The sequence below is a fragment of the Myripristis murdjan genome, chromosome 16, assembly GCF_902150065.1.
Source record: "Myripristis murdjan chromosome 16, fMyrMur1.1, whole genome shotgun sequence".
NCBI classification, from domain to species: Eukaryota; Metazoa; Chordata; class Actinopteri; order Holocentriformes; family Holocentridae; genus Myripristis; species Myripristis murdjan.
This window is the reverse complement of record NC_043995.1, coordinates 11,003,264-11,028,269: the sequence shown is the minus strand read 5'-3', so window position 1 is coordinate 11,028,269 and position 25,006 is coordinate 11,003,264. Positions and strand designations below refer to the sequence as shown.

The window sequence follows — 25,006 nt, the reverse complement described above, 5'->3', positions numbered from 1 at the left end:
AGCATAAATCCAGTGTATTGTGAAAAACAGGGACATTTCAGGTGACACTTCTTGTAAAACAGGATGTCCCCTGTGCTTGATGTTGAAATTCAGTAGTAGCACTGATGGGTACATTAAACCTCGTGGATCCCCGTCCCTGTCAAGCTCCTTACTGTATTTGCAGGAATAAAGCTCATGACCTTATGGAGGATTATCCATCTCCACTGCAGTGACTGCATTAATTTCTAGCTTGACATTTGGTTGATACTGTGATACATGCTGTGATTCATCAGCAGCAGTCACATTTCCTGGATATGACGGCTGATGGTAATTTCCTGGTCGCTCTACATTATAGTAGTTTCTAATATAAAAGGGAATCACAAGGCAAAACCACATGTAATCTGAAGAGGAAATTGAAATTGTCATAGATTTTTTTTGTTTTGTTGTGGTGCTGACTAAGGCTTGAGTCATGCATTCATCTGTCCATCCACCAGAATGAAGTATTTTATATTCTTTAAGAAGAAATGTGTTTCAAAAAAAGAACAAAAAAATGATTTTAATCATTTTGACATTAGTGTTCACAAGTTACAAGAGCTTAAAAAAGGAACAATCAAGCATATATATACAATAAAGAACATACACTTAATAATATAAAAGTGATAAAACAAAATATAAAACAAATATCACTTTATGAATTGCAGCATTTGGAATCCAGTATCTTTGATAAAAGTAATAAAACAAGCCTTTACATACTCAGTAAGAAAAATTATTAATTTTTAAATAGAAAACAATTGCACTCCTTTGTACATTCATAAGGCTGACATTTTCCAAAAAACAATAAAAAAAAAATCTTTCAGATGAGCTTTACGTGTCAGCAGTCCAGAACAAACAATCAAACCAACAAACAAACAAAGGAAAACCTCAGAAAACATTTCATTATGAAACCAAATCCTTCCTCTCAAACAGTGAGAAAGCAATAATAACAACACAATGTCTGCCCGCCCTTCTCCCATAAAATAGTGTACTATGTACATCTTAAATAGTTTTTCTTTTTTCACAGACTGTGGTCGAACAGCTCCCAGGAAACATTTTATAGAACTTGTTTAGGCCTGCCTAAATATGATGAAAATTTTATTTCATCATATTTTATCACAGACAGACAGATTGAAGGTGGGTATGAATGGATTAGTGTCCATTGTTACCACATATTTCTAAACACTCGACAACAGGTTTTAGAGAATAACGTGGGCAAATAACAAGAATTTACCTTCCAATCACGCCCTTTGTTACATTTGGACAAAACTCTTCCTGGCATGCAGTGTGTAATAGCTTGATAACATTTGATATGTTAAATGAATCGACTGTGATCTAACATTGACAATTGACCCTTGTCTGTTTAATCTTTCACATACATTTATCCTCCTCCTCACTTTGTGTGTGTATCAGTTTGTGACTGTGTTTATGGGTGTGCATGTGTGTGTGTGTATGTTTGTGTGTGTGTGTGTGTGTGCGTCTGCGTGTGTGTGTTCACTGTTTGACAATGCAAGTGTGCATGCGGATCTGCATCAAACTGCATGAGATTGTGTTTGTTCGCCCCACCCCTATTCATTGTACGGCTTGTGAGTCTTAAAACACGAATCATCCTGCAGCATGTTGACAAACATCTTCTCGTACATCTTGTGCACCGAGGTGGTTCCTATAATGCGGCTGATCTTCTTCAGTGCTTTCATCAGGGTGCGTGGCGCCCCCTGGCTGCGCAGGACCCTCAGGCTATGAGACAGACCTTTGGCTAGATCCAGGTCGAAGTTTGCCGTCTTCCAGAGGTGAAGGAGCTGCAGGATGTACTGCCTTGTCGGGCAGGACGACACCACAGCCCGCACATCCTCCTGACGAATTCGGATCCCCGGCAGGCTGTTGGTAACCTTCAGGAGGTCGTCCAGGGTCAGGTTCTTTACGCCAGCACAGCGGGACACCTTCCTCTCACAGTGGTTCACGCCTGAATTGACAGTGAGTACACGTTGTCACACTTGAAAAGTTTCAGTGAGTGCCACTGAAAGCAATTAAAGGAATGCCTCACTCCGAATACAAAAAAAAAAAAAAAACATCCCACTTATCCCTAGCTCAGTCTATCCATCCAGATACAAAATAGTAGGGCTGGATGGGTATTCTTTCACAAAGCTGTGAAAATGTATGTACAAAACACTCAACAGCAACAGTTCTTTCCAAAAACAATGACACAGATAAGAGTTTCACCATAAGACACCACCAAACTGTATCTGTCCTTAACAATGTTGTGATCTCAAAAGTTTGGAAAATAACACAGAGGCCATCAAAATAGATAGGGTAAGTCAAATATATCCTTTTTTTTTTTTTTTTTTTTTTTTGTATTTTGGGTTCCTTTAGAGATTAACCTGGGCTGTCATTACTTCATGTAGTGTATATAGGTGCTTTAACTGTGTCATAAAGCTTGATGACCATATTTATACTATTCAGGATACTGCTGAAAAACTGCGAATTTCCTGCGGGATGAATAAAGTATCTATCTATCTATCTATCTTACAGAAACACAGAGGCCCCTCATACACGTGTTCATCTGTGTATACAGCAACTATTGTCATCTGACAACCACCACTTTTTGTATATGACGTATTACACTGTCATGTAGGAGGAGTGATAGCCAGACAAACGATTGGCTGAATCAGTAGGTTTTAAAAATTGTTTCACAAAACAAATTTATTATGTAATTGATTATGTAAATAAAAAAAAAAGGACTTTCAGCGCATCCCCCTCAAATGTCGACATGTACTCCCTCCTGACCTTGTATGATTCCGTACAGCTTGTCCTGGTCTTTGTTCTGCTCCCTCCACAGTCGCAGCAGCTGCAGGACCTGCTGCTGCGGAGTGCAGGCCTTCTTCAGCCTCTCCAGACTTTTGCGATCCACCCTTCGCCCTGGAAGACTCTCCAGCAGCCGCTCCAGGGGCACTGAGGACAGTCGCAGCGATGCTAGAGACTGGAAAACAGCCTCCTCACAAAGGGTCACATCTGGAAAGAGAACACAGAGACAGGAGAAAGAGAGAAATCAGGGCTTAGGTGATACTTCTATTGGCTTTATTATAAAGAAATGGAAATGGAAATGGAAAGAAATGCCTAAGGGAGAGAGCTGAGAAACCTGCTTAACTAATTCTGCAACATGCTGAATTGCGCTTTCTCGCCCTCACATAGTCGGTGTGTTTGTTGCACTTGGTGTTCTTGATCACAGGACAAAGGACTGCCGAAAGCCAAATTTTATGTAAGAATTAAGGTGGAAAACAAGCAGGATAAACAAGTCACATCTCTCCACACATGGACTAGGCCGATTCTAACAAGATTTATTTCCCAGAGGGGCTTATTTGATGGGGCACAGGTGGTGATTAGACTTGATTCCAAATGTTAAAACTCCACTGATTACATGGCAGGGTCTCTGAGGAGTCCCAGAGCTTATTATATGTCTGGATCTGTTTGTGTGCATGTATGTGTCTGTAGCCGTTAGATTGTAACTAGACCTCAGCAGAAATAGGGGCTTTCCTCTCTGTGTTCCCCAGTAACAGTCGGGCGTCACACTGACAAGCCAACCCAAACTGAACCCATCTGTATTGCTCCACACTAAACAAATCAGAGGTGAAGTGCTCTTTAATCAGACTAAGCTGGGCCGTGCTATGCTATGCTAAACCGAACAGAGCTAAGTTGCCAAGCTTCACTGCAGTACGTACAGTATGTTCATATTATCCCCAATTGACAATTAAATGACAAATTATTTTTTTAGGCACACCTGGGGTTTCAGGATCCTAGGTGGTCCAGTGTGCCATAGTATGTGCCCTGCCCCAGCCAGTCATCCAGGACGAAAACTAAGAACTTTTACACTGGTGAGGTAATGCAGCGTGAAATGCAGCTTTAAACTGGACCACACTGCGGTGTACTCGGCTGCATCACACCATTAAATTCCCATCGTTTCTACGCCCTGAAGAGTCCTGAGGAGTACACAGAGCTTTCTCATTAACCGCTGTCCCAACCTGCCGCCAATTACTGGCGCCAAACATTAAAAAACATGATGTTGCGCATCTGTCAATATGAACAGTTCTTGTAAATACAAAGTATCTCCTTACATTTGTCCCTTTCTTCCAATCAGTGATAATGAAGCATCAAGGATCGGGTGGTTAAGCGTTATTGACTCACAGCACTGTGGCTATGTCACAGAGAGACATCCAAAATTAAGAACAAATGTTTTGTGAATTTCATCTCGGTGTAGTTTGAGCACCAATCGCCATTCTAATGTGAAAAGATTATCGGGCTTGTTCCTCTGATGTCCATATGATGTAAGAGCGCCTTGGTCTGTAATTGACATTGACATTCCCGTGGTTTCTCCAAATCACACTCAGATTTGGGATCCCCAACTGCTTTCAATTTCACAATTTTAGTTTAAAAAAACTGTTAAACTGTTCCAAAGTTTGCTGTAGACACTCTGTGGTTGCGCAGCCCGCTTGAAGACAATTTGTGAATGAATTTTTGAGGAGAGCATCGCTTCCCTGAGGGACACAGTCTATAGCTGATGTGTATGTGTGTGTGTGTGTGTTCCAGGGTGTGTGCACTGGTCTTGTGTGCATATGCTTGTTTTGTGTGTGTGCGGTGATGTCGGGGTGTTCTACAATGACTGCGGTTTGTCAGGCTATGGGAATCCAGTGTCATATTTGAGGCTTCCCCATTTAAATTAATTGCCAGCATCTGTCATGGTTAAATTCTGAGCAACAAAGCCTGACCAGCTTGTCTCGTGTCTCATTCCTGTTTGAGTCAGTTTCCTCTGTTATTGTTGTTTGAGGATGTGACAGTTAAAACATAATTGATCCATCCTGGGTCATTATGACAGCAATCCCATAAACATCCCATTCAAGCCTCTCGTCTTTCTTGTCTCCCTCAGACACGCAAGAATCTGGAAAAGAATGGAATCTGAACAACGAACCTGACCAAGGAAATCCCCTGTCTTCAGTGAAACATTTTGACCGCACATCTAAAATAATCCACTATTGACTGATGTTAAATTGTTGACAGTTTGCTTGGCACATTATCACATGAGCATCTGTGTGCACTGTGTACGCCTTAACTGATAGAAATCTCTGATACAACAGATAGAAATGATTCCACCCTGCGTTAGCACTGCAATCTTCCTCTCAGTTCCTGCTGAGGCTGGCACTCGACTGCAGCCACCGTCTATCACCATCATCTACAGCGTGTCGTACAGTGTCTGTGGTCTCACCAGTGTGGCACCGCGCGTGGTGCTGAGAGCACTCTGGGACGGGGTGTTTGGTCTGATTCTCACAGAGGGTGTTCATGGTGGAAGTTCCCTGTCTCAGTGTCTTCAAGCTCGAATCTGTGCAGTTCCTGTGGGGTAGACACGGCTCTGTGGAGGAGCTGCCACTTGAGAAATGACCAGGGGGGCAAGGCTCACACTTTGTGTCACTCTCCGGCGTACCTGGAGGGGATGCACAAATACAGACCGTGTTGCCAAAAATATGCATTTAAACCTTGACTCAAGCCTAAAAAAATCATTGAGGTTTTCCTACTTTACAATGATGTCAAGATACAGAGAAACATGTAAGAGAACAACACTCAGTGAAAATGACTGTGATGAAGTGGTTTAAGATCATCATCTTGGATTGTCCAGGGGTTATGAGAATGCCAATCTTGAGGATTTGTTGTAGTTAATTTCATTTGTTTGGTGTTTTGGAGTTTAACACAGTCTTGTGGTCCAGTCCAGTGTTGACAATATATATAGGCTGGTGAATGTCTAATAAGGGATTTATGGATGAAAATATACAAGCGATTACCAACCAACTTTGCTATATAAAATGCAATGGTGAGTGTCATACAAACTGAGCCCAATCAAACAATTTGTATAGCACTTTTCATACAAACAAAATGGAACACAAAGTGCTTAACACAAAATACACCCCTCCCTGTGTGCGCACACGTGCACACACACACACACACACACACACACACACACACACAAAACCACAACCTCCTTCCCCCCATCCATTCACTCACAACCACAGCAATTGTTAAAAATAGGAACAGGAACTGGAACTGAACTGAGAAAACACTACTGTATGCGAGGAAACACCAGAAGCTGAATAAAAGCTCAAAGTGAAAAAAAAAGAATTAAAATCAATCAGTCAATAAAACTCTAAACAGTAGGTAAGAAGTCAATAGATGGTAAATTGTCCAGGGGTTTGAAGAATGGAGGCAGCAGAATATCTGTAGATTATATCACCATAATCTAGGACTGATAGAAAAACTGCCTCAACTATACAATTCTGTACAAAAAAAAAAAAAAAAACAGTTTTGCTGCAATTTGGTGATGAGATTCTGAATATGACATTTACATGTAAACAATTCATCCAATATAATTGTCATTTTAAGGTTATTTTGTTAGATTTTGGGTTCCTTTTTTTTCCAAAGAGAAATTTGCTGACCAGAGACATAACCTTTTCATGATCATTTTTTGCAAGTTTTATCTTTCACAGCGCAGCAATTTCATGCACAATTCACTTCATAGGCACCAAGTTGCAGATGAAACAGAAAGATGCTGTGATTCCAGGAACGTCGACCACATCAACATGTGAAGAGCACGTCAGAGCAAGAAATGGCTTTGTCAATCTGAGACTGAGAAAGTCGTAACTTTGTCAGCGACACCGCCCTCTCGGTTTCTATTATGTTTGAAGAATGATACCATGGTAATGCTCCAAGGCATGTTACAAAAGGTGAGTACTACAATCAGCCTTAGCAAAACATGATTCTCACATTCAGCTGACTGAGGTGAGCGGGAAAATTATTTTCCAGCATAAAAAAAATACGGTTACCTCTCATCGTCTTGCGTCATGCTGTACTACACCTACCGTTGCCATATGAATCAACCAAAAATCATGCAACGCACAGAGGAAAACAGATCACTGCTCTATATTACTGTCAATCTTATTTGTCAGTGAAAACACTGACAAAAGTGGAGAGGAAAAGGAGGAGGAGGTTGAAAATGATGAAAATGGTTAGAGAGACTACATGTAAGCTACAAGTTTGATCCGTGTTACATGCAGTAATGCTGACCACCTCCTCTGACCCGTGTCTCAGAGGGATATGAAAACTAAAAAATGCTGCTTAGATTGTGTCTAAAGACTGAGGGCTAAATGTAATACAACTATATATAAGAATGAATCCCTCCCAAACCTGTTTTTAATATGCCACATAGCAACTGATCATGTAATAAATTGTCAAAATGTCCCTTTAAATCAGTTGAATATGTAATAAAGCCTGTTTAGATTAAATGACAGTTAATACTTCATAATGAATGAAAGATATTTTTAAGTAAGCATACTATAATGAGAAAGTAATATCTTTATTAGTCAATGGGATTATTACATCATCAGTTAGAAAGTTACCTCAGATGAGATAATAATCAGAGCATGGGGTTGTACATTATCCACCACCAAGGATAATAACAATAATAATAATTAGGCTATATTTTCAACTGATCTACAGTGAGTGAGTACAGTACAGTGAGTTTTTTGTTTGTTTGTTTGTTTGTTTGTTTATTAATTTTGACCCCATAGTATACTGTACATAGTAAATTGTACATAGTAATGGTACATAGTACATAGTAAATTGTCAGTATACATAGTATACTGACAATTTACATATGGAGTTGAAGCAGTGGAACTGGTACTGCAACCACATCCTTATTTGATTTTTTTTTTAACCCCTGCAGGGTAGAAGTGAGAGCATGTAGGAGGTAGAGAGGTACTTATATGACATTTAACCTTTGACGCACTTCCACACTATTCATGACATAGCACGTGTTTTTCTTGAGAACATTTCAACCTTTTACGGTAGTCGCATCAAACTCTATTTCATTTTAGCATACGTTACCGCAACGCACCAGCTAATATGCAGAATTTGTGCAAATGGGGGCAAATACCTCGTTGACCACTGCTGACAGGCTTTAAATTTGCATGAGAATGATTCATGGCTACACATGCTGATAAAGATCTTTCGCTCTGAGAATTTCCCCAACCCGCAATTTGTGAAAAATCAGCACATTAGCACTTTGCTGTGCGCCTCAGTGTTACCGGAGCAGGCCTGTTTTAATACATCTGTCTCCTACACAGTAAAACCTCAAGATATAAATTGGTTACGGTTACACGCATAAGAAACTTCTAAAATGAATAACTGATCGATTCACTTTTTGTTTGTTCATTCATTTGTCCATTCATTCTTTTTCAGTTCATGAGGTACAGATATTCAGTAATTGTAAATACAACTTTTAGGTATAACACACACTTTTAAACATTCACTACCACTGTCTTTCCTCACCAGTACCAACCAATGCAATGCCTTCTCATTATGTATGTAAAAACACAGGCAAGCTACACAGGCAAGCCAGACTCCAGTGCAGCTGTTGTTGTTGTGTTAAAGCAAAGTTTTAATTATGTTTTTGTATGTGTGTTTCTAAGAGAGAGAGAAAAAATGGGAAAAGAGAGATAAAGAAAGGCAGAAGAATAGAGAGAGAGATGGGGTAAAACATCAAAGAGGTTTACTGTTGGGGGCTGAAGCAAAGGCTACAGTATCTAACATTCTGTGGCTTAAAAACCACAGCAGCTCAGGACATTACATAATATGACCCTGTGCCTCAGGGAGGGGAATCCCTTCAAATGCTGTCTCATGGCTGTGTAGCTTCACTGACCTCCTAAGTCACATCTTAGATCCACATCAATGAGGGATTTATGGAAAATACCGTCTCATCTTCAAGTAGTGTCAACACTGCGGGGGACAGAGCCGTGTATACAAAGGACTCATGGAAAACACTGTGTCATCTTTGCAGCAGCTGGACTGCTACACTGAGGAAGTCATGAAAAGTGTAGTGCCACTTTCTCTCTCACGAGTTTCAGTAGCAATTGGTATCAGACTCTACTTACTGGTTCTCATGAAGAATTCATTCAAATTATTGTGTCACACTTGTTTATATTTATGGTGCTTATCATTACTGCTAAATATGTGATGACAGGCATCATACTTGCTTCAATGAATTTTCCACAATGCTGACAGCTATAATAACGTGGGTAACTTTATATTAAGAGGCACTTTGGTAAATTATACTGTGGAATCAAGAAATGCAATTTGCATTGAAATGGACCTTTAGGCTTTCTTGACCTCATTCATTAATACCACTACAGATTACATTGTGTTTACAGAGTAATATGCAATGAAAACAACACAAAATGCACATAACTTAACATAACACATAACTTGAACAGCACCTTCTTGTTTGTTAATCACCGACTCACATTTCATTTGTCACATTTCTTTGTAAAGAAAGGCATCTCAGAAAAATGCACAGAACACAGAACAGTTACTCAATTTGCAAAAAGTGACGCATGCATGGGTGTGCACATGAACTTCTGCTTCTCTGGCTATTTCCAAGAACACACATCCAGTGTTACTCAGAAGTGAAAACAAAAAAATCAAGAGCAATAGAAATTTGTACAATAACCTCTTGTCATTCTTACAAAAAAAAAATGACAAGAGTTGCTAACTAACCCAGGAGGAAGAAGTATTTCCACAGAAAGCCACAAATAATCACAACCGCAGGATGATTCAGTTGGCCCATGCTTTATCCACAAAGAAATCTCCATAATGGATAATATAACTGAGCTGCTAAACCAAGACAAGCCAAACATAAGTGCATTCCATGAGGAACCAAGGCTCAAGGAATGCAGGGAAAAGTCTCCGCCACTGTAGTGATAAAAACAACCGATAAGCTACTGCATTAAAAGTCTGCAGTCTGTTTAATCAAATTAAAATCAACTTCTACAAGGATGTATGAGAAGCAGAGATAAAACATCTCATGGAAACAGTTGTGTCATCCCCTTTATGGTTATCGAACACTTGAAGATGATTTGATGTTTCCGGGCCAACAGAAATTCATCGCTCCATCTCTGTTGACAGGTTTTCTAAACTAATCCAATAATCTCTTGTACGACGACCAGCTGTGCCACTGAAACCAACACCAGCTGACACACCTGCAGGCTATGAGGAAACAGGACCTTGAGAATTCAAGGGAAAAAGTCCTTAACTGGGTTATTAAAGTTGACGTGAGCTTTTCCAGATAAAAGTCATTATGGCTGCGGTGGTTTCTGACTGACAGACGCTGGACTGCAGCACAGTCATCAGTGATGTATTAGGCTATAATTTCTTACAGACAGTGTGGGTTACACCTGCATGTTTAGAGGAATCGGGAAAACGTTCAACCATCTGTGGGAATGGCACTCATGTCGCCAATATGCAATCAAAGATGACTTATAGATTCTGTGGAGATGAAAATCGGTTATTTTCTTTGCCCAGATAAAACCTTTTGAGCAAAAGCCAACGCAGTTCCTCAAAATAAAACTGACAGATATCGTATAGCCAACATTCATGACTCATATTCAATCCCCGCGTATGCACTCTCAGTGTGTGAAGACCTGCGGCTGAAAATGACTCAGCTGACCATACGGATATTCATCACTGTGATGGTTTGACAGTAATAGAAGTTGTGTCTCTGTGGAATTAACTGATGACCTGTCACAATTTCCAATTTGACACAGTGAACACAAACCATTGGCCATAACACCATACATGGAAAATACAGGAATGATAGAGTTCATGGAAAATATCAGGCTGTCCTTTATTTCAGTGCCATAGTAGCTACCAGTCTGAAGATGACATTATATTTCCACAACTACCTCATGACAATGAATCTCATGACACTCTCTTCCACTAAATTTAAAACACGGCTTCCTGATTCAGAAATTATTTAATGCTTTTTAGTCTACTGACCTGAATTCAGAAAAGAGGCACTAGCTTCTCTCTCAGACCAACATACTTATTTTCTCTTTTAAACATTCCTAGATGCCTGAGTGAGTTCTCCCATTCATCTGCCATAATGTCCCTATAATTAATACCATATTTCAATCTGAATGAAAACAAAGTGACAGCTAAGGAAGATAAACTAATCAACTCAACTACAGGTCCTTAAGAGCTTTAACACACAAATGAACCACACCTATAAAGAATAATCTCCTATTTAATGTCGGGCTTAACATGTAGAGAGGAGCATCTAGTTGAGAGTGAGAAAAAAAACTGAGATCTTTCTCTCACTCTCTCTCTCTGTGATTGGAAAAAATGACAGATTGAGCAGATTGGAACAAACCAAATATTCTTTATCCAGTACAGATGCTTCAGTCTAGACAGATCCTGTGCTCGCAGCTTCACAGGACAGCAGCTCACTTACATTAAACTGAGCCACGGGCTTTATTGTGCTTTTCAAAACTGCTGAAATGCAAAAAAAAATTGTTTTTTTTTTTTTTTGGTCTGGAACTGGCAAACATTAAAGTTAAATGATGACTAAGAAGACACCGCCACCCTGCAGTGCAGGCCAGGTAAAGAATTGCAACCATGAAAAACTACATAGAGTCTATACTGACACATGCCAACACACATGCACCCACACACACACACACACACACACACACACACACACACAAAGTGACCGTAATAGAACAAGCACCGGCTGTGTTCTTCATGAGTATATATATACAGAATGTGTCTTCTTTCTGTGCTAGGAAAAAGAAAACAGAGACTCAGAGGAAATCCCAGGCAGATCCAGTTAGAAAGGAGAATATTGCCCATGACATACTTCTATTCATCAAACTGTGACATATCCAGGAAGCCTCAAACCGCACTCGGCCTATGTGTGTGTGTGTGTATATTTGTTTGTGTGTGTGTATGTGTCTATGGAAGAGAGAAAGACAGAGATGGAAAAAAGCAGATGTCCTCACAGACATGCACATTCAATACTAAATACATTCTATGGTCACCAGTGATGCTAGTCTGCAGCTGTGTATGTGCATCATTTATGTATGTGTATATGTGCGTATGGGTGTGTGTGTTTGTGTGTGTGTGTGTGTCCTCAGCCAGACAATGTCCCTTTTGGGAAAAGACTCATCTGTGTCTGGAATGGGTCTGATTCACAGAAACTCAGCAGGGAGAGGAAAGAGACAAAGAATGAAAGAAAGAAATTCAGAGGAAGGAAAAAAACAGGAAGAAAAGAATTAAATGGCTTACAGATTAAAATAGATTAGTAATGTTTTTTTTTTTTTTTTTTTTTTTTTTAATGTAAACATAGCCAATTCTAAAGACAAAGTCAAACAATTATATTTGTACTTTGTTATGCTAAAATCAAACGTTCTTATGAGTAGAAAGATCAGTGATCTGGCTTAGTACTGCTGGCATACACATTTGGACAATGCACATGTCGTCTTTATAAATAAGTGTCTGGCAGACCGATTTATTCATCAGTTGATCAAGTGACTGTTGACTGATCAGCAGGATGTACTCTATTAGTGAGTGAGTGAGCTGGTGAAGGTGATTGCTATGGCGTCTATCGCACCCACTCTCACTGCCAAACATTGTCCATGAACAAGGCACTGAATCTCTGACTTATACACTGTGGCCAACTCTGCACGCTGAATCAATTCATACCACAATATTTTCTATATTAATGACAATAACAGCATGATTATTCACAAAATATGGACGTTCTGCATTTTAACTACAAAGGCCATACAAATGTCGACTAAAAATGAAACGCATATTATATTATCAGCATGACAAATTCATCATTAAACAACCTAACATAGTTTGCTGCATTCATATTGTGGCAATATGTGGTGGATGATTAATTGGTCTTTGTTTTCTACAGGGAACTGACTGTAAAAAACAAACAAAAAAAACAAACAACCAAAAAAAAAAACCACTCTAACAGTGCCTCCTATCACATCTGTAGATTCAGATTTTTCCCAGCTTTAACCATCTATTGTGGCGATGAATAAAGGGATGTTAAAACTTCTTGAAAAATGGATATAATGTAGATGCACACATATTTGTGCTCTGGCTGTTCATTTTTGGAGTCTGGTAGAAACGCACCATATACCATATACTGATTTGGCTGGGCTATTCCACTTCTCTACTTTGGCGCCTTGTCACAATAGGAATCATGTTAAAAGACAACCACGAAAATCAGACACCATGAACTGAGATGAAATATTGAAAATGAGCAGTTTGCTTTTGCGGTTTTCTGACATGCTATGGCACTGACCAGAATGGCCTTTTTGGAAATGTGAATGCAGAATTAGACACTTGCATGTTTGTCACTGTAATAATAAATTTCATAAAGTGCACATTAAAAAGAAAATTTCCAGTAATGCCACTAAAATAATTTGAATTTAATTCTAAACCTTCACCTTAATCTTGACTAGTTCTGTGCAGTACTTGTTGGAACTGTAGTTAGGATAGAACAGTGATCAGTCTTACCCAGAGCTACGACTCCATACCCAGGGGAGCAGACGCTGTGTTTTATGCAGAACTCCACCACAAGGTGGAAGCCTTTTGCACACTCACACAGCTGATCATGGGTGCTGTTGCACTGCCTTTTCACCAACTGTCTCTCCTTACACACCTAAACATACACACACACACACACACACACACACACACACACACACACACACACACACACACACACACACACACACAAAAACACATTAAAAAATGTGCCTGGTTGGTCCTCACACACCTTGACTGCAACAAACAGGAGAGAACACACATTAATATATATGGGCATATCAAAAAATAAAACACACTTTGCAGTAATAATACAATACTGATAACATGACATGACTGAAAACCAGGTATGGATGCTGTTATTCCAGCTGTCTCACTTAATTAAATGCAGACAAAGGACATGCAGGACAGACTAGAATAGGAAGATGAAAACACACAGGTGACAGCAGGATAATAACAGCTGGCTGATGATAATCTTGCACAATTTACCAAGACAAAGATGACAACAACATAAAAGAAAGCTCATTCTATCGCGCACTTAAAAGCCTCAGACTTTGCTGTCTGTAGACTGTAGTCTCTGTAGTACCCCTTCATTTTTATTTTCTTTTTCTTTTTATGTTAGTGAGCGTTGCTTTTTGTGTGACAGTTACTCAGGTTGACAAGTGAGAGCTGTTTGCCTACTCCTAGAGCTGATATGGCTCCGTGGCAGCTGTTCAAAACAAATTGAAAGGATTGAATGAGCTTTGATAGCCGTGGACTTGTATAAACACCGGCCTCATGTGGATTTTTTTTTTTTTACTCTGAGTGAAACTGACACTGACATTTTTTTCTGTTTAGTGGCCTTCTAACACCTTAAAGTATGGCCTTGCATACATTGGCAATGGACAGGACACCAGGGAGGGAATTCAGTAGCACACATAAGAATAACACAAAGATTTCACTCTGACATCATTAGTTGGAGTTCTCTCTCTTCTCCTAACACCTGTACACATTCTATGGCAAATGCTGGGGAAGGGAGATGTTAATTACACAAAAAATGGTTTTTGTTAATGCAAAACATGTTTAGTCACACTCCCGCTTTACTCATCCTTAGCACAAATACCTAGAAAAAGGAAAAAAACAGGAGAAAACATGCAACGCTGTGGTATACAAAACACACACCACAGCAAAGAGAGCAAAAACCAAAGAGAACAATTTAATAAGAGGACACACAAGTCTGTGGTGTCACATACCGAAGTGCAGTATTGGCACGTATCACCCCAGTGCCAGTTTTCAGCAAAGTGTTTATCAGGGCAAGGCTGGCACTCTGTGGGTGTGTTGGCAGTACAGTGCTGTTTCACGGCCATGCCAGGAGGGCACTGGTCACACAGTAGGAGGTCAGAGGTCACGGGATCACGGTGCTGGTATTTAGGCGGTGTAGCTTGCTGCTGGAAGGCCCAGGAGAGAGAGGCAGTGAAGAGCTGCAAGAGAGAGAAGCAGGTTCAGTCACCGAGCAAACAGCAAGAAATACAACCTACCACAGTGAGTCCATGGAAACTAGGCTTGCTCAACATTTGGGGATGCAACAACTGAAAACCTATCTAAAGCAAAAAGGAGAAAGAAAAACAAAAAGTCAGAGGACGCACAATTTTAAAGTGATTTCCTTTGCTCATAGTAAGCAGTTCTGTCAAGTCAGAGAAACAGGAGAAAGACTACGACGAGATTTGTGGTGATATAAATGGGGAACGTTGTCATTATATCGTTCATTCTTATATTTTCCAATTCCCATCCGTGCAGATGGCAATACTGCTTCCCTTTACTGCCTCAACATGTCTGCATATAATTCTGGGCCTGCACAATTATGGCTACAAATGATTATCCTGCTCGTCCTGATAATTTATCTAACTATTGCAATCATGCATGTAATTCATGATTAATAGTCTTGATGAGCTTAATGTCAGAGCTGATTTATTGCACCTCTGGCATTTTATATCAACATCTTGACTATTTTCAACCAGAGATGACATTGTAGATTATATGAAATGCTTGTATCTTGCCAATGCTCTGCGGATATTAATGGTAGAAACTAAAATGTCAATAAACAGCGTGATTACAGACCATTAATCGTGCAGCTTTGTGCCATCTGATCTGAGCAACAGTTTCCTAACCATCGTAGTAGGTCTGCAGGTTAGTGAGGGAGGCTGCTTTGTGGCTGAAAAGCATCTGATGTGATCGACAACACGGCCAACATGCCCGTGGGCAAGAGCACTCCACACCCATCTATCTGTTCAATAACACGTTCAAATGGATGCTCTGTAAAGTGGCAGGCTGTTATGAGCCTCTGTGCGGGGCATCTGTAGCCTCAAAAACAAGCCCATTTATCATCGCCTTAGTAGGATCTGAATAACATTACCCGAACCTAAATTCTAAAATATCAGTTTGTGAGTGTGTTTGACATGTAGCCATGCAGCTGGCTGAGGCCACATGCACACCAGATGTCACACAACAGACTCAGCCATCGGCTCTGCGGACTTTCCCCTTGGCCTGGATACATCCTCGCTGCCTGGACACACTGGCTAACAATAGGCTGTTCTTGCTTTGTGTGTGTGTGTGTGTGTGTGTGTGTATGTGTCTGTGTGTGTCCATGTGTCTGCATGCCTGTATGTGGTTTCCTGCATACAACTGTGCAAATGTGTGAGTCTCATAGCGGTACATACATGTGAGCTCTCATGTATTACTGTATCAAAGTCATGACTGTGCGTGCGTGTGAGTACATGCATCTGCTGGTGTGTTTGTGCATATCCACATGGGCACATGTTTGTGTGTGTTTTTCAGCATGCATGTTTGTGCGTGTTTATTTCCAAGTCCTCTCTTCCTCAGCCTCTGTCTGTGTGTCCTGTGGTCTCCTCTCCTGGCTGCTGTTCATATAGAGAACTGTTGGAGGTTGCTGGGCTTTCCCCATTCACCACCAGGATACAAAACATTCACCCACGCCGGTATACAATTTACCCGTCACACACCATTGATCTCAGGCCTGTGTTTGTGTGTATGCGTGCTTACCCCATTCATCTTACAGTACATAACTTTTAAACCACAAAACAAAAGTAAGACTTATGTATGTGAGCACATGTGTGTTCTCATTCACTATAATGTTGCAAAATGTTTACTCATAAAAATCTACTCATCAGCAAAGTATGTGCGTGCCTATGTGTGTGAGTAAAGGGACAGCTGTGTCTTCCCCATCTGCCATACAGTACATATTGTTCAACTTCAGTCTACTAACTGTGTGTGAGCCCGTGCACGTCTTCCCTCTCTATAATATATTCTACTCACATTACTCCCTTCCTAGAGTGATGCACCGACCTGAAAAAGGGGGGGTGGGGGTACAGGCGCAGTTCACATTCTTAGATTTCTATTTCCATTTGAGATGAGGGTCATTGAAAAAGATAGTAAAAATAGATGAATGGGTTTGACACACCAAAATAGAAACCTAAGCTTCAAACAGCCTGGCGAGCGCAGTGGTTTTCCCGGCAAAAACCTATCGACCTCCCAGCACAACATTTGGTGGATGGCTTTCATCCAGAGGGACTTGCTGAGCAGTACCGTGACTGCATGTGTTTGTTTGTAGCATGGGTGGCCCCGGCGGGAATCAAACCCATAATCACAGTCTTGCCCTTCAAATTAAGAAGTGTATGTACACACTATTAAGCCATGAGACCACATCTAATCGATTCAGAAATGTCAGGAGGGTGGAGTGTACCCAGGAAGTGACTGTGGGTCACCTGATTGTAGCGAATCTGGCTACAGTTACACTTGTCGTTTCAATTTGACTGTAATCATCGGTTCATGTCAGGATGCGTTTACTGGCAGATCTGGACAATGCTCAGTCGGTGCCGAAGAGCCAGACCGCATGTGGAAGTGGTCAGGCTCGCATTGTTTTCCAAATTGTACATACAGTACAGTAGTCAGGCCACAATGCACATCAGATCAATGTGCAGAGATGGAGAGATGGAAACAGAAATGAAGATATAAAAAAACTGCAGCCATAAGAATCAGCTATTTTGGGCCAAGAGGGGATGCCCAGAATTTCAGCTTTAAAACAACACAACACATCTGAAAATTCACACTGAAATGACAGTTTTAAACACAGTTTCCCATGCATTCTGCGACAGTAGAGAGCCACAGTCTGGTTTAGTGCACTGACACCCAGCTCTTATACTCTTAGACTGGACATTATGCGGTCTGGTTTGCAACTTTTGCAGCATTTTCTTCCCTGCCTTCTCTTTGCAATTGCTCTCCATCGTGAATTGTTCAATTCAGCAAATGTACAATAAGTGCCAATCTTTGGCAAAAAAGGGGTCATCACGGATCAAGCATGCGAGTTGAGACTGAGGGCTGCCTGGCATCCATCGGCTCTAACATTTTACAGCTCCTCCAAAATAGACGGGGAGCTTGGAGGCTTTTGAGGTTTTCAGGGTGGCCCAAAAGACCTGTGCATTAGACCAAGGGAAACTCCTCCTGATGAGAAGGCAATGTTTGGGTCTTTTAATATCTCAGGCAGAACTCATGTTGATATTGCCATCCAGAACTTCTAATCAAACCAAGCCAACCAGGACAGTAGCTGACTACTGCTGAAGAAACTGTCAACTTTTTGCGAATTGGCTTATTGGTAAAATGCATCGTGGTGCGTGCATGTGTGTCCATCAGCTACTAAAAGAGATATTGAACTTTTCACCCTCCTCATCGCTTTAGAAGTTGCCATCTGACGACATTGGGTACGACCGCTGGAAACCCAAATTACACAGCAGCCAGGGGCCACTGACAGCCATAATTATACTGTTAGCATCATCAGAGGGAGACTCAGTGAGAGGCATATCCTATATGGAATGTGGCCAGCTGAGAAGAAAGGATGGAGTTCAAGGTATGAGGCCTAATGAGCAAGGTACGGACAGAGAGAGAGAGGGAGAGGGAGCAGGTGAGGTGTTGAGTAAGGCTGCTGCAGAAATAAATGCAAAGTGTAAGAGAGGTTGGAAAAAAGGGCCTGTGATTGGTTGCCAGGTCAAGTCCCTTAACCAACTGTGAAGTGAGGCACTGAACCTCCAACTGCTCCAGCGGCCCACAGTAGAAGACTGTGTTTAAACTGTGCAACCTGCATGTGAGTTTTCGTAACTGCATGAATGGAAAGCAGGAGGTTGGTTGCTGGAAAAGAGCAAGAATGCTCAGTGAAATTTTCCTGGATAAACAATGGTTAAAAGACACATATATATTTGTGTTTGTTGAGTCTGGTTCAGCTTCCATGCTTATGTATTTCATGCCGACAAATCCCATTTGAACAGAGTTGAGAGAAAACCGTGTGTTTATGGAGGGGGAAAGATGATTTTTACCAGATTTTTTAACAGAAAACACATGCTATTGAGCAGATGTTATCCTTTTGAATGAAACAAACAACAGAGCACAAGTGTAATCCAGTCACTGATGGCACTGGATATACAAAGTCATTTTGGATGAAGCAGATAGGCAACGCTTCCGGCAACAGGCAACAAAGTAAGGCATGGGGTCAAAAATTCATTCAGATGTTTCCTGGCAACAACATGGTGCTGCACTTACGAGTCAACTGACCACACGTTTAGAAGCTGTGATATTCCACAACTGGAAAAATAACAATCTTTTTTATGTCAAAAGGGTTTATGACACTCTGGGTTTGCAAAGCCTATCTATTGTCAAAAAATACCCACAGTGATGTCTTATGATGATGATGATTACCTGCTGCAGTGTCAGTATAGTGAAACAACATGCAGGCAAAGCTTGGCAAATGGGGATAAGCTACGTAACTATGGGGGTCAGATACCTGACAGAAATAGCCATAAATGTAATCTCACTCCACGTGCTTTCCATATGACCCCATGTACTGAACGACGTGTGCACATAGTGGGCATTGCTTGTCAGAGTTTTCCATATGAGTTAAATAAAAAAAAGGCAGATTTTAAGAGAAACTCGATTAATAAATTTAATAAATGGTGCATGCACATCAAATTTCATTAGATTTCTATATTGCAGCTGAAATGTTTTTCATTGGATGTAGCCTTGCTGGCTTTAAATGTAAGCAAAAAGAACATTAAGTACATGTGGTCTAGGATGCATATCAAATAAAAAGAATTAGCTTGACTATGGGCCACAGGGCAGCTCCACAGGTTTAAAAATTGCTGACATAAATGACATAATATCCATGTCACACGCAAAGCTTCCTCGGGCTCTGCAACATCAAACCACGCACACTTATGATGGTTCAGTAAATCATAATTACATTTTGAAAAATAAAGACGCCCTGCATTGTTTTTGCAAATACTTTAAACTACTTCTAAAGTCTCAAAATATCGCCCACCATGGTACGCATGGTAAGTATAAATGTCACATTGAAATTTAAAGATGCAAAGAAATGCAGGGAAAACGATGCCTGAGGTCAGGTTTAGATCCATGGCACAAAGGGACCAAACCACACTACACCAGCTTATCCATCATGGCACATGGCTTCAGTTAACTGTAGAACGCAGATGGTCGGAGGGGGGATTCCAACTCTTGCAAGTGTGTGTGTGTGTGTGTGTGTGTGTGTGTGTATTTGATGACCCTGTGAAGATGGAGTCGCTCCCTCTTTACTTTTTACAGAGACAGAGAGACTGACTATACGTGCTATGTTACCTAAACAACTCTTATCATCAAAAAGTGATTTCTCACAATCATAGCTCTATGATCAAATTCAAAATTCAAAACATTTCTGTCTATTCATGCAAGTAAAAAATGGAAATCTTTGGTTTGTACAAGTATGCATACATACAATGTAAAATACATATCTATATCCTCATATATCGCTTACATATCATATAATGTACAGAATTACATGTGAAGCCACAGCTTTGACTATCACCTCGCATAAATGTGTCAGATTTCATATTTCATAACTCAAACTTGTGTGTGTTATTAGGTGCTAATTGATAAAAAAGGACCAATAAACTTTGTATTTTTCACCTTCACAGGGTCAACAATTATGATGTTACACTCCGTAGTAAATGATTTGTAGCTTTCACTGATCATTTACTAAACAGAAACTGTGAACAAAGTTATTTATCTTTCTCTGCTCTGCATGTGTCATTTGTGGGTACATTACACAAGCTGACACAGAATGCATTCCCTATTTAAAGCAATTGCATAAAGAGAGTAGGTGTGTGTTTGTGTGTGTTGCTGTGGTGTGTTTGGTCCACTGTTGAGGGAAGCACATTGTTTTTCACTTCCCTTAATCTAGGGATTCAAACAAATGACTTATTTTAGTGCGCCACAGAAACTCTTCCAGCGTCACACACACGGGCGGCATGGCAACTAAAACAGCAGTTGCAGCAGGCGCATAGATTTGAATACTTAAAACATTCAAATATGAGAGGGATTTGTCTTATCTTATCTTGCAAGCCATGTGTTCAAAGTCATCACTGAGACTGGCTGTTTAAGTTTCAAGCAAAATAAATCAAATCCACCGCAAGTAGCTGGATCCGATATATTTCAGCCTCGGCCCGTCCGTGACACATAATGTAAACATATTACTCTGCAGGAATATGCATCGGGTCGGTCCTGCTGTTTTTAATGTGACTCACACACAGTAGCAACAGCAAACAAAAGACATAGGCCTATATGTCCCTGTGACACAAATACACCACTGGTCTGCTTGTCTCAATCAATCACACACACGCACGCACGCACGCACGCACGCACACAGACACACACACACACACACACACACACACACACACACACATGCACACACAGATTTTTGCTATCAGTACACTGGTCCTGGAAAAGGGGAAGTTAGAGTGAGGACTTTCCACATTATTCGTTGCTTTCTGAATAAACGTCTGTACCTGCCACACACACGCCCCCCCCATACATAGGCGCACACACACACCTGCACCCCTCCACAAGCCATCAGTGCATCAGTGCATGAAAAAAAAAAAAACATCAATGTTGATTCTCTACTAGAGGCGTTTGATTGAAGCCCTACATCTCTCTGCCCCCCGCCCCGAAATCTCTCTCCTCGTTTGTCTCCCTAGTTCCTGTATCTCGGTGCCCCTCCCCCCTCACTTTGTTTGTTTAAAGCACAAGTGATGTTGGTCATGTATCTGCACACCTCTCTCTCACTCACACACACACACACACACACACACTTCCTCTCCCTTTCTCTTTTTCCAACTGTTTGTGTAGAGAAAAAAAAACTGTGAAATCGTGTTGATTCTCTATGGCCAAGTGACCTCTCCGTAGCCTCCCTTGTCTGCGTGTGAACCTGCAAGCAGGTTTAGGGAAGTTGTTGAGGCTGATGCCAACTGTCACCACAGAGAGAGAAGAGGAGAGCGGCATAAAGATAAAAAGAGCACAGATAATAGATAAAGGGAGATAGAGCAGCTTCATGCATGGCGATAGGCGGCCGGTGTACTGGATGGATGGATTAGATGGTAGGGCTGCACGGAAAATATGTGTTATGTGATAATGCTGGATATTGTGATAACAGAATGGTGATAAAAGGTAGAGTGTTCTGCCTCTGTTCCTGTATGTTAATAAAATAGACCCAGACATTAACAAATGAAAAGAAGAAATATACATGCATATATATTTCCACAGGCTGGGCGATCAGCCAGACACCTTGATGTTAGCTGCCATGTGATTTGCCAAAATCTGTTCGAGGTTTGCATGTATTTGTGTTGTTGATGTGAATTCAAACTCACTAACTGCCATGCTTTGCAGTGGATAGATGGATGAATGGGTTAAATGCAGGCTAACTAACTGCTTGATACAGGAACAGACAAACTAATGTAAGGGACACATGGCCTGGCTAAAGGACTGGCTGGACAAATGACAGACTGGCTGAACGGCTGATTGACGAGCTGATCAACAGGCAGTATTAACACAGATATTACTGACTGACTGAGTGGTTTTATGGCTGGCTGTTCAGCTGGCCAAATAACTAGTTGGATGGACTGAATGACTGACTGATGGACTGAAATGTAACAGGTACACATGGTCTAGGGGATTTCTATGTCACTAACAGAACCATAATAAAGGCCCATATATGGAATGGAACTGGCACATTATCATACAATATCCAGATATTAAAAATACAAGCATCTCCCAACATATATGTTCAACTTGTATGGGTTATATGCATATATCACTATAGTACTGGCTCATAAATGACTGTTCTGGTTAATGATTTATTTTGTATGTATCAGATTTCCGCATGGGATTGACTGACGAATAAGAACACATGTTCAGTGCATATATTGCATATACTCTGAAAATCAAGTGCTGCACAGAGTGTTAACATAGAGATTACTGACTGGCTCACTACCTGATGAGCTAATGGTTGGCATGAACATTTGGTATCATGCGGTTGACCGAATGATGGACTGACTGGCTAAATTCCTTGCGCACTTTCTATAACAAGGACCAACTGGATGGACGATTACAAGGTTGTACTGAGCTAGAGGAACTACTCTTTATGGATGATATATTGAATGAAGGCATACATGCACACATGCACAGGGTATACTGGGTGTGTACATTTATATTTGGCTGCCTAACACACCCACTATGCACACAAATCTAGCAATACATCTTATAAACAATATTACTCATTGACCAAGTATAGTATTAAACAGAGCTTTCCTCTCTTTTCTCTCTGACACACAAATAGTGCACACACACACACACACATACACATGCATGCACAGCCACACGAACACACACGCGCACACAGACCACAGAGATAGATAGTAGGTCCAATGTTTTGTTCCTACAGTGTATGTTCTGTTTTCGTCCTGATATCCATCGCTACACGAACTTATGCAAAACTTGCAAAGGCCCCAACACAGCACAGCATGCAAAACACACCAAAGGAAATAACGGTGTTTTCAGCTCCAGGCGCTATCATTTAAAAACACTTGAGAAGTGCCTTAGTGCAAATGAGTCTAATGATAGGCCTGTATTCAACATTATCTGGCATACTGGGGGTGCTGGAAATAGAGAATGAACATTTGTAAATCTATTTTTGGTGTGAAACGTTTCATCATATTCAAGCTGCAAGGATTTCAGGCTTGCCACAGAGCAAGCAGTGAAATATGACCTAATGTAACCTTTCACACATTGAGTCAAACTGAGGACAGGCCTGTTTACTGGATACAAAGGATGCCTCCTATGTGGTAACACCGTGATGAATAAAAAAGCAGGCAACACATGAGCTCCGGTCAGAGATCATCATAACACAAACAACAACATTATGACAAATCAATTATATTTTCAAGAAAGCGCTACTTTTGTCCTCTGATGACCATATCCTCATACACAGAAACTAACAAACGCCTACACCTGCCTAGAATACACTCTATGAATAAACCTTATACAAAATTATGTCAGAGTGTTAACCGCGTTTAGGTGGGTTCACCCTCCATAAGGTTGTATGGCTGCGGTAAAGCAAAGGAAAAACAGCATCCTCAACCAGTTTCTAACAGTGGAAAGCCTATGCAAATATCGACCAACAGTTAAAGTCCAGTGGCTCTGCGGGTACAAGTTCATACATGTGTCACACCTTTGCCGTCCTGTATATGATAAAGCGCTATAGGTAAAATGGATCATATAACCTATAAAAAATGAATACTGACAACATTTCTGGGGAAAAGGCGGGGTAATAACAGATGACGGACTAGATATTATTATTTGGTTAATATAAGAAAATAAACACAAGTCACGAGACTTTTGAACAAACTCACAAAGTTCATATTATAGGGGTCTGGCCTCAATACAAGTGATATAATGCGATTTTAATGTGTATCTTGATTGGTAAATTTATACCTTGCTTGCTCTATATTTTCCATTATAATGATAAAAAAAAAATGAACATCACTCAGGCAAGCGCCCATACCTTTCTATACCTATAGTGACGACCTGAATAATTTTCCTTATCATGACCATCACAACAAATACCAGAGAATGGACCGTACCATCAAAAATGACACCCCGCTCGTAAAAAAATGTGTCCCGGTTCAGCGTAACAGACCCGGCCAGAGGAGCAGGCGGAGAGGCAGAAAAGCTGAAAAACAGCATACTCGGTAGGCTACTCACCACTATCAGTTTCATGGCCGGGTTGGATTTCGCTATCCGAGCGCTCATCTCTACTGCGCAAAGTGAACTGCGGTGTGATGGGGTCTCCATCAGACATCACATTTATACAGCAGAGCAGAGAGAGAGAGAGAGAGAGAGAGAGAGAGAGAGAGAGAGCAGCGGAATGGGAAATACTTTCCCTCCCTCCCTCCTTCCCTCTCTCTCTCTCTCTCTCTCTCTCTCTCTCTCTCTCTCTGGTCCTAAAAATAAATTGTAGCATCCTCACGACTTTGCGTTGACATTACGCACGGAGTTTTTTTTTTTTTTTTTTTATGGACACAATCGCAGGTCTGAAGAGGAGCGCCAGCAGGGCTCATCATATCATGTTTTACACACCCTCAGTAACAACAAAGTAGCGCATCCCCTCCTTCTCGGATCTTCTCGTCTGCAA

At 40.9% G+C, this 25,006-nt stretch overlaps 1 protein-coding gene across 1 annotated transcript; it reads right to left on the bottom strand.

The window, feature by feature from the left end:
* Nucleotides 1–514: 514 nt before the first annotated feature.
* LOC115373876 (tumor necrosis factor receptor superfamily member 11B) lies at nt 515–24,658 on the bottom strand. The gene is made up of 6 exons (XM_030072492.1): nt 24,577–24,658; nt 14,676–14,903; nt 13,414–13,558; nt 5,267–5,482; nt 2,797–3,021; nt 515–1,975 (listed from the first exon to the last, which is right to left on the bottom strand). The coding sequence occupies exons 1-6, from the start codon at nt 24,622–24,624 to the stop codon at nt 1,581–1,583; spliced, it is 1,257 nt and encodes a 418-aa protein (XP_029928352.1). The 5' UTR covers nt 24,625–24,658; the 3' UTR covers nt 515–1,580.
* Between the last annotated feature and the right edge of the window lie 348 nt (nt 24,659–25,006).

Bases quoted from the DNA above. Each gene is read 5' to 3' on its own strand.
- LOC115373876 (XM_030072492.1), bottom strand. From the start codon at position 24,624: ATGAGCGCTCGGATAGCGAAATCCAACCCGGCCATGAAACTGATAGTG. The intron at 13,559-14,675 runs GTATGTGACACC...GTGTATGTTTAG, and splicing joins CGTGCCAATACTGCACTTCG to GTGTGTAAGGAGAGACAGTT. The intron at 5,483-13,413 runs GTAAGACTGATC...CATCCCCTCCAG, and splicing joins GTATGGAGTCGTAGCTCTGG to GTACGCCGGAGAGTGACACA.